At 41.3% G+C, this 9,740-nt stretch overlaps 1 protein-coding gene across 1 annotated transcript; it reads left to right on the top strand.

Moving 5' to 3' along the window:
* Nucleotides 1-388: 388 nt before the first annotated feature.
* LOC102785499 (galanin receptor 2a) lies at nucleotides 389-5,378 on the top strand. Its single transcript, XM_035908772.2, has 2 exons — nucleotides 389-729; nucleotides 4,742-5,378. The coding sequence occupies exons 1-2, from the start codon at nucleotides 389-391 to the stop codon at nucleotides 5,376-5,378; spliced, it is 978 nt and encodes a 325-aa protein (XP_035764665.2).
* Nucleotides 5,379-9,740: the final 4,362 nt, after the last annotated feature.

Genomic DNA, 9,740 nt, shown 5'->3' with positions numbered 1-9,740 from the left:
ACAGGTGACCGATCAAGTACAATATTCCAGCAGAAGCAGTGAAAGTATCTCCGGCTGTTCTCTCAGGTGTCAGGAAACCAAATCAGACTTTTGCTCACTGGCTGAATGCGTTTCTTTGTAAAACTCACTGAATTCTCGTGGCTTCTGTTTCTGTGTCGACCCTGTCACACCTGGACAGGTCCCACCTTTCTTGCTCGGTGGTGTGAAAGTGGCGTATGTGTCACTCGGGGTTTGGTAAATGTTTGGGATGCTGAGAGCCCCTCACCCTGGAGCGGGCTTCTGTGTTGCGTCCGTTTCCTGCTGGAGACGTTTGCGCGCAGAGCGGGCGCGCGATCCTCCACGAGCCTCGCCTTTAACGTTGCTGGACACACGCGTGACAGTGTGAACGATGAATGACTCCGTGTCCAATTTCTCCACTTGGAAAGCGGAGTCTGCGCTCGTTTGCGTGGGATTCGCCGTCATCTTCCTGCTCGGCACGGTGGGGAACTCTCTGGTGCTCGCGGTCCTGTTTCGCAGCGGGCAGATGAACACCAAAACCACCAACCTGTTCATCCTCAACCTGGCCATCGCGGATCTGTGCTTCATCGTGTTCTGCGTGCCCTTCCAGGCCACCATCTACACTCTGGATGAGTGGGTGTTCGGACCTGCGGTCTGCAAAGTGGTGCACTTCATCATCTTCCTCACCATGTACGCGAGCATCTTCACCCTGACAGCCGTGTCCCTGGACAGGTGCGCGATCTCTGCAGTTTATGAGAGTTGCTCTGGCCTGTTAGCCGCTTCTGTGGCGTGTCTACTTTCAGATTACTGAAACAAAAACCTAAAACACCCAAATAACTTAACTTCTTTATGTCTTTTTATATATAAAACCTCAGACAGCTTCAACCCGTCGGGATAGGTTTCCTTTGAGCATGAGGGTGACGCATTAAGTCACAATGTCCCGATTTCTAGTGGATTTCGTGCATTTTCTTTATCAATTTATGATGAAAAATGTATTTTATATAAATGGAAATAGACAAATTAGGCAACAGGTGATACTTCAGCATTTAATGGAATATAATCGAGAGCAGCTCAAAAGATTCAGTTCTACTTTTAGATCGTTATTCTCTAGACATTCTCACACAGACATGATTTGCTCTTCCATCTTTGTTGTGTTTGCGTTATTACAGGTTTCAGCCCTGGAGTGTAAAGGTTACACAGTTCTGTCTGATATCAGATTGAGATGGAAAACCATCTTAAATCCTCAAGTCTCACCTGTTTGTCAACCCACTGATTTCTACAGCACGTCTGCGCATGTTTTAAACTTTCTGATATTAAGACGGTGTTGAGGCAAACTTTCAACAATTGTTTCAAAAACTGTGGGTCACAATATTTTTAATTCTTATGCAGGAAAAACTCAAGAAGGTTCTCATTTCTTCTGAAATTCTCAGAAATCTGGTCAGAATAGAGTCTAGATGTTCCCATGGTTACTGTAATTAACTGAAACTGAAGTAAACAATAAAAATATAAACGAGACTCTTAAAAAATGTAAACCAACTGAAAAGATTTGACTGTGGATGTCAGCAAGACTGTGAGTCAACATCTTTACAAAGTTCTGTTTTTATTATAAGGCTTGTGCTGGTTTCCTCTAATGCATGCCATCCAATAATAATAATCAAAATAGACCAAAACCAACATGAAGCTCATAAGAACTCAACTAAAATTAAGCATTTTCAACCAATAGAAATTAAACTGAAACAAACAAATCTGCTCTGGAAACTAAATGAAAAAAAGTCAAAATGAACTAATAATAATAAATAAAAATAGAAAAATACAAAATTCTGTGTCCCAAAAAGGAGCCAATTTTTTAAAAGGGTTAATTAACTGCCATGTTTCTAGTGTAGAGCACTTAAGTTTTATGAATTTAATATACTACATAGAGGAAAAGAACTCTGCTAAACAACTTTTATAACAAATCATTTTGATTTTTTAACAAGGCAAAGATGTGTTTATGTCACAGCCCTCACAGCAAGTTTTATTAACATTTGTATAACAAATCCGAACGTGAGAAGCGACCCGGACTCTTTAATCACCGCAGGAGCCTCAGACAGGACTGGAAACACCAGTGCTGTCAAAAAAAAACTATCTTAAAAATCATAAAACAGAAAAAGACAAGTCAGAGGCGACAGGTGAACCCCGTCAAACCCACAGGCCAGCCCAGGTCTGGGTCTCAGGGACAGATGCAGTGTGATTGGAGTCATCCTGTTTTTAATGATGTCTCCGAGATACAGCGAGACAGATGGCACAGAAGAGAATGTTAATGAGAACATTTGTTTGTTTAAAGTCTCCAACTGAATGAGCAGACAGCTCTGGGTACCAGTGGACAGAGGTGAGGCCGACCCTGGGCCAGACTCAGACACAAACAGACGAAGCACTGATGTGATACATATGTTACAGTCAGAGCTACAGAAGCACATGAATCTGTAATCTCAGACTGCGAACTACCAGCTCAGCTCACAGTTATTCTAATGCTTCTTTTCTTCAAATTAGCGGCACTTTTTCTTCATCACTTTGAAATATCTCTCATTTCAAAAATTCAATTCCTGCAAACAGCACTGTGCACGTTTTTAGGCACTAAAATTAAAAGAAAAACAACATTTTTTGTCTCCTTTTGTCTCCTTTGGACAGAAACATCCATAACCTCTGCACGGCGCTCTATACATCCGCCTACAAAGCACAAAAAGTTTACTTACACTCGTCTTATCATATTAATTTGAGTCTGCACAACATCTGAGGATTACAAATGAAGGGAAATAAAAACTCTGAGCCAAGAAATTGAGTTAGAGTGTGCAGGGAACCAGGGGAGAGCTGATAATGATGACATTTGTCTTCATAAATTTCAGGTAGCACAAACATACAAGCTGCAAGATTTGGTTCATTTCTGTGTTCTGCACTTTGTATGAAGGTAACTGATGGATTAAAAAGTCTTTGTGTCATTATTTTTAGCGGCACGGTGTTCCAGGTGTGGCAGATATGACATAAATTACACCTTCTAGCTTTAATTATGTGGCAAGATCAGAGCCGGGCGAGGTCAAGTTCCAAAAATCAGTGTGCTCAGTAGTCATATTTAGAGTTTCTCTTTTAATAAAGATGTTTCTTAGTGAGTGATGATTATGTAGCTTTGCTAAGTGTTTGAACTGTAGGCCAACCTGGTTAACGTTTGAGGCAACATGTGGTTAACATCTGGCGTAGTTTAGACTCACATCTGGTGCCAGAACCGAAACCCAGCATAGAGCCAGCTGTGGTCACACAGCAAGCTGAAGCATCAAAAAACTGCAGTTCCTATTTCGGCCACTTGAGGGTGGCTTGTTTCTGCGAGTATCAAAACCCCTAAAAATACAATTCAATTCAAACTTTAAAGACCTTTGAACAGCCTCGAGAACTGTTGTTTAAGACCACTTTAAAAAAGACAAGTCTGGATCCTTGGAAGCAAAATATATTTTTAAAAAACAGTTAAAATTGTATAAAAGCTTTGGCTGTTTTTATGATGTTAATGCCGTTATCAGATATGGCTCTACGATTATCATTATTAGGGATGCAACGATACCAATTTTTTCAAACCGATACTTGGATCTGAGTACTTGCCGATACAGAGTACACACACACACACACACACACACACAAATACAATGAATTGGAAGACAGGTTTTATTTTATTCTCTGCCGATAAAAAAATAAAATCTTAATAAAAATGAACACAAAAAAATTTCAAGTGAAAAATAAGCACTTCTGTTAAATTATTGCAGAGTGTCCACATTGTAATTTAACAAAATATCACTGAACTATTGGCACTGTCTCGAGCTTTCAGAATAATAAATAAACACTTCTGTTTGGAATAAAATAAATACAAATTAGGTTTGCGAATAAAATAAACTTTTAAATTGTTGCAGAGTGTCCATATTGTAAACAAACAAACAAAATAACGAAAGTATTTGGCATTGACGAACTCCTCATCTGCCCGTGGATCATCAGTCCACTGCGCCGTTAAACCGAGGACTGACATCGCGCACACACTGCTTGTCTTTACCTCTTCAGAAAGTTTTGGCACCATTATCTCCCTGATGTGTGGGCGGTTGGGAATTTCATATCACAGCTCGAGTATGCTGAGAAGACGGTGCAATCCTATGTTTTCCACGACCGGCATTGGCTGGTCATCCAGAGCGATAAAATGAGTCAGAGCCTCTGTTATTTTAACTGCCTGTGGGTTTTCTCTTGACATTTTTCATCGCTTTTCCAAAACCTGAGTTAAAGTTGGCTGTTCCACACTGCTGACATTTTGCTTAGCCTATACAGCAGCCTCCAGTTTCTCTTTTTTATCTGGAGCTGCCAGTCTCACTCGCCTAACCCTGTGCCTGTTTAGCGTGGGGTGGCCCCCTAGTGGCCAATCTAAAAAACTACAACAGAAATGACCAGCCACCCTCTGATTAATGAAATAAGTTGGTATCGGTTCATGGTATCGGTTAACTTTTACGAGTATGAGTACACACACATTTTACAGTATCGGCCCCGATACCCGATACCAGTATCGGTATCGGGGCATCCCTAATCATTATATAATACAGTAAGGGCTGATCATATATTTATTTATGTTGGTTTGCTTTACTGTTTCTGCTCCATCTTTATTTTTTGAGATTTCATCTTTTTCCAACGTCTTCAATGATGAATACTGTATTTGTAGATCACGTGTCTTCCTCTGCTCCAACAGGTATTTAGCCATTTGCTACCCGCTCCGCTCCCGAGAGATGAGGACGCCAAAGAACGCACTCGCCTCCATCGGCCTCCTCTGGGCCCTGGCCTTGGTTTTCTCTGGACCGTATCTCAGCTACTTCTCACAGATGGACCTGGCTGGCACCGTCGTGTGCATTCCTACATGGGAGTCCAAACCTCGCATCATAATGGATATGTGCACGTTTGTCTTCGGCTACCTCGTTCCCGTGCTGGTGCTCGGCCTCACCTACGCCCGCACCATCCGATACCTGTGGACCAGCGTGGGCCCCTTGAAGGACATGTCCGAGTCGAGGCGGGCCAAGTGGAAAGTCTCCAAGATGATCATCATAGTCGCTGCTCTCTTCTGCCTTTGCTGGCTTCCCCATCACCTGGTAATCCTCTGCATGTGGTTGGGCCGATTCCCGCTCAACTACACCACCTATGTCCTCCGCATCCTCTCGCACTTTGTGGCCTACGCCAACTCCTGTCTCAACCCCATCGTCTACGCCCTCGTGTCGAAGCATTTCCGCAAAGGCTTCAGGAAGGTGTTCAGCTGCTCGCTGAAGAGGAGGGAGGTGAACAAGGTGCATGTTCAGGCAGCGAACATGGTCAGCAGCATCGATGTGTCCAATTAAAGGTAACAGCCTCAGAGGAAGAGCCGGCCATCTACCACATGAGTTCTAAACTAACAACGCTGATCACAGAAGATCAACGAGGTCTTCACAACGGTCTCCCAAACTCCAGGACATTTTTAGCCATCAAAGGCTGGCAGATGGCAACATTGTCTACAAATTCAGTCGAGGAGTCTGTTACACAAGACTGTCTCGCAATCTTTACTTACATGTAAATTAAAATGTCAGATCAGTTAATTAAAGTCAAAATCAGCACAAGAGAAGACGATCTTCACGAAACTATCTTAAGGTTGAGATGTCTCAGCTAATTTAAAAATACATAACAGATACTAACTTTGGATTAAATTGATCAAATAGATGTCTGGGCACCCTCAGTGGTGCTTTCTCAGGCCAGCGCTTGGTGTGATCGCCTGATTGGATCCTGGATTTGATGACGGGCGTTCCTATGAGTGAATTGATGTAGTCTGTTCGATGTGATGTCAAACCTGACTGACACTGGTGTTCCCCACTGGGACTTTTTCTGTCCATGCATTGTCCCAGAAATGATCAGTGTACTTGAATGAGTTGTTGTACATAGAGAATATTCATGGTCCCCATTGGATGAATCAGACCTTCCCTCTATCCCAGCCGGCCGGCAGGTGAAACCTTAGATGTGACCTGTAGTTTCTGTCGCTCTGGAACAAAACAGTTACTGTCTTTAGCTTTTATTTCATGCTGTTTATATGCAGTAGTGTAGAAATCTGTGTATGTAAGGTTGTCTACTGACACAGCCCGGCTCAAAAAGGAAAGACCAGACAAGGCAGGGACTTAGAAAATGATCATTTATTACCCAAACAGGACTAAATCAAAAGAATGTGTTCATCAGGACTGTAAAGCACACGTGGATGTGTGACAAAGTGTGTAGAAAGTAAGGAAAATCCCAGGAATTGTGCTGTAGATAAGACAGTCCGAGTCAGAGTCGGGACAGAGAGCCTTGGAGAAAGGAGGGAGCTTTGCTTCGCTGGGCTCAGGGAGCTAATTATCCCCCCATTAGCTCCTGCAGAATAAAGCACGGCACAAAAACACAAACTAAGACAAGCATTTTCTGACTCATTCTCTGGCGAACACCTTAGTTCACCTCAGGATTACTGCTAATCTCTTAAAAAGCTGTAATTAAATAGATAAATCATTGATTGATCGCACAAGGGAAATTACAGCGTTACAGCAGCAGCATGAAAAATAAACATAGTACAGTTTACAATAAATAAACAACACAAAGTGGCACAGGTGTGCAGTCAGAGCTTTACAGTGAGAGAGTGCAAAAGCACACCGCAGTATGTTTGAGTAAAATGCAACTGAAAAATATAAAATAATTTAAATAATTAACCATTAAGGAAAATGTGCTCAGTATTAACTGAATGTGTAGCAGTCAAGTAGATTTTATTTGAATATATTCCAATAAATTCATTTTTTTTAATGCTTTATTTTAGAAAAAACTTTAATGGAACATTTACAGTTGAAATGGGGCCATTGCGCACATGCTGATGATTTGGGATGCGTAGCTGAATTCAACATTTTGGTTTTCATATTCAAACATTTATTAGTAGTTGGAAAATAAAGGTGTAAAAACAGTTGGAAAAGGCTCAGCCTCCATGCCATCCGCCCGAAATTTGATCGAGACACTGACATTTACATATTTAAACTTGGTGAAATGAAACAATAAAGTCTGACTACGACACTAAATATTTTATTAGCTCCGTGAACTTCTGTTTTATGTTGTGCTTCAGTGTAGCTGCTACATTATTACACGCCAGCTGTGCCTCGTAATGCACGTTGGTGCAGGCAGGAGATCTGTGAACGTTAAAATCATCACAAATCAGCAGATTTTCAAACAGTTTTCAGCGCGTTTGTTTTGGTTTTAGTTGTAACAGAGTTTCAGTCGCCGCATTAAAACAACAAAAAGTGTGTTTAATGCACTCAGTCCTGCTCTGCGTGTTTCTGTAGCTGCTATTCAGCTACATACATATGTTGATTCTTACTGTATGTCATAAAGGGCAAAATATCATGAATCTACTTCTCACGCGTCGAGTGTTTCTCTCTCAGGACTGTAACAGAAGGGGTTCATTTCAGCTCTGTGTCTAAACGACCTGATGCTTTTACTAATATGTAACTCGGGTGCTTTGTGTGCACATGTACTCAGCATGAGGACGCTGCGCAGGAGGTCACGCAACAAGGCCCAGAGTTGTGCTAAAGACACACAAAGAACATTTTAAAGCGCGAGGCCACGTTAGCATTTCTTATTTAGTGACTTAGCTTTAAAAGCACTTTTTAAAAGTGTGTCAGACAATTACAACTAAAAACAGAGGGATGCATATAAACCAAGACAAAGATGAAGCGCTGCTTATTAAATGCTTTTTTGTGGTAATAAACAATAAATAAATAACATTTTTAGATACAGGCAAGCTGTGAATCATAAAGATGTGAAATACAATAAATTGTCATTTTCATGTCAGAGCTGACTAGGGCTGCCACGATTAGTCTACTAGTCACGATTACGTCGACTATCAAAATCATCGACGACTGATAAAATGGTCGACGCGTCGTTTGAAGCTTTGGAAGATCCCAAAAGACGCAGGAATAAGTAGTAGGATTTAAGAGTGTAATAACGGACTGAAACAGAAGATGGCAGCACTGCATGTACAAGGATGCCAGCTGCCCTTAAACCCCGAAGAAGAAGAAGCTGTCCCAGAATTCATAGCGCAGCCCAGCTCAGTTTCCAACAATGGCGGCAGCTAGTTAGTGTTAATATTACTCTTATTATTCTTTCTGGGTCACAAAATAAACGTTTAACATATTTTCAGGCGAGAATGTAGCTGTGTAAACCTCAAATATCTGCTCAGTTTATCAAGACACCACATATTTTCAAAAGCGCTCCGACGTTTTCGGAGACGTCTGTTACCCACTAGCTAGATAGCTAGCCGGGGGCTAGACTCACTAGAGTCGTGAGAACCCCGGACTCCCGGCAAATCGTTTTCAAACCCACTGCTGTCTTTCACTACTCAGGTTAAACATATATAAGTCACTTAGATAACTTCAAAATGTTATTGTTTGGCTTTTTTAGTGTTTTATTTGTTCCTGAGTAATTTGGTTTGGCTGAGATTAAGGTTATAGTTTTTACACAGCTGAATAAACGTCAAGCAGACAGCTGATTATCAGAAGTGTGAGATGCTCCAGAATATCCTCCGGTGTCCTGTTATATTTTAGATAGCAAGGAGTTTATTAAACTTCACCAAAACAATCTGCAAATTTCATTAAAATTCAATAAACTATCATCTTGTCTTTATTTTTAGTTAGCACAGACCTTAAACACTTAAAGCTGTAAGCTAATGATAGTTATATAAGAGCAGATGCTGCTGGTGCAATAAGCTGTAGTTTTACGTCCAATGGATGATGATCTGATTAGTCGACTATCAAAATAATCGTTTGTGGCAGCCCTAGAGCTGACTCACTGAGTCAGACATCTTGTTGAAATCACACTTTTCTTTAATCTCAGGCTGCTCATCAGGTCATTATGAACAGATCGCTCATTAAAATGGCAAAAAATATTTCTGTCAGATGGTTAAAGGTCTGGTGTAAGAGCTTCTTGTTTTAATATATATATGTAGGCTGTCAGTACTTATACTTTTACTGGTCAGCTGCTGTTTGTTGATTGTATGTAGCTGGCAGTGTACCAACAGTGAGGCGTTCCCGGTGTTTTATATGCACGAGTGTTGCTGTGACGTAGAGATCATGGTCAGAGCTGTTAAAATAACACCACTGAGCTGCATCTGAACATGTTGTTTTTGGTGTCTGTGAAAAGAGACACCTGTAAATAACTTTGTTGGTTTAAAGCATTTATTTCTGTCCATTCTGCTACTGTTGTTCAATAAAGCTCCGTGAAATCGTTTTGAGAAAGGAAGAAGCTTCCCCTCGTCTTCACAGCCAGCACTTAAATATAAAAACCACCTCGTGATCCTCGAGCCCGTTCATTTCTTTCTAACTGAGAAAGTAAAGAATTTAGAGCGTGTGGGCCGATGCGTTTGCTGATCTGAAGCTGGACTCGAGTCAAAATGACATCAGCTGTGCTCGTTTTAAAACGTGCTATAAAAATAGACCTGATTCGATTTGTGACATGGGACAGGAAAACAGCACAAGTCAAGGTCAAGGATAAACTTTTTATCACCAAGGAAACCAGACCTGAAGATGCTGAGGTCTGGTTGCTGTGGTGATGAGAAATGTCCTCTTTACCCTGAAGAGGAATGATGGTAACACACACACAGACACACACAGCTTGTTTGTTAGTTTTAAAGACTCCAGGATCTGAGCTGTTCTAACTTTGGCTGACGC

This window comes from Neolamprologus brichardi, chromosome 8, assembly GCF_056152115.1.
Source record: "Neolamprologus brichardi isolate AB-2024 chromosome 8, ASM5615211v1, whole genome shotgun sequence".
NCBI classification, from domain to species: Eukaryota; Metazoa; Chordata; class Actinopteri; order Cichliformes; family Cichlidae; genus Neolamprologus; species Neolamprologus brichardi.
The sequence above is the reverse complement of the archived record's forward strand: the minus strand, read 5'-3'. Positions and strand labels throughout refer to the sequence as shown.

Excerpts from the sequence above, each read along its gene's own strand:
- LOC102785499 (XM_035908772.2), top strand. The coding sequence starts at position 389 with ATGAATGACTCCGTGTCCAATTTCTCCACTTGGAAAGCGGAGTCTGCG. Across the intron at positions 730-4,741 it reads ACAGCCGTGTCCCTGGACAG|GTATTTAGCCATTTGCTACC; the intron begins GTGCGCGATCTC and ends CTGCTCCAACAG.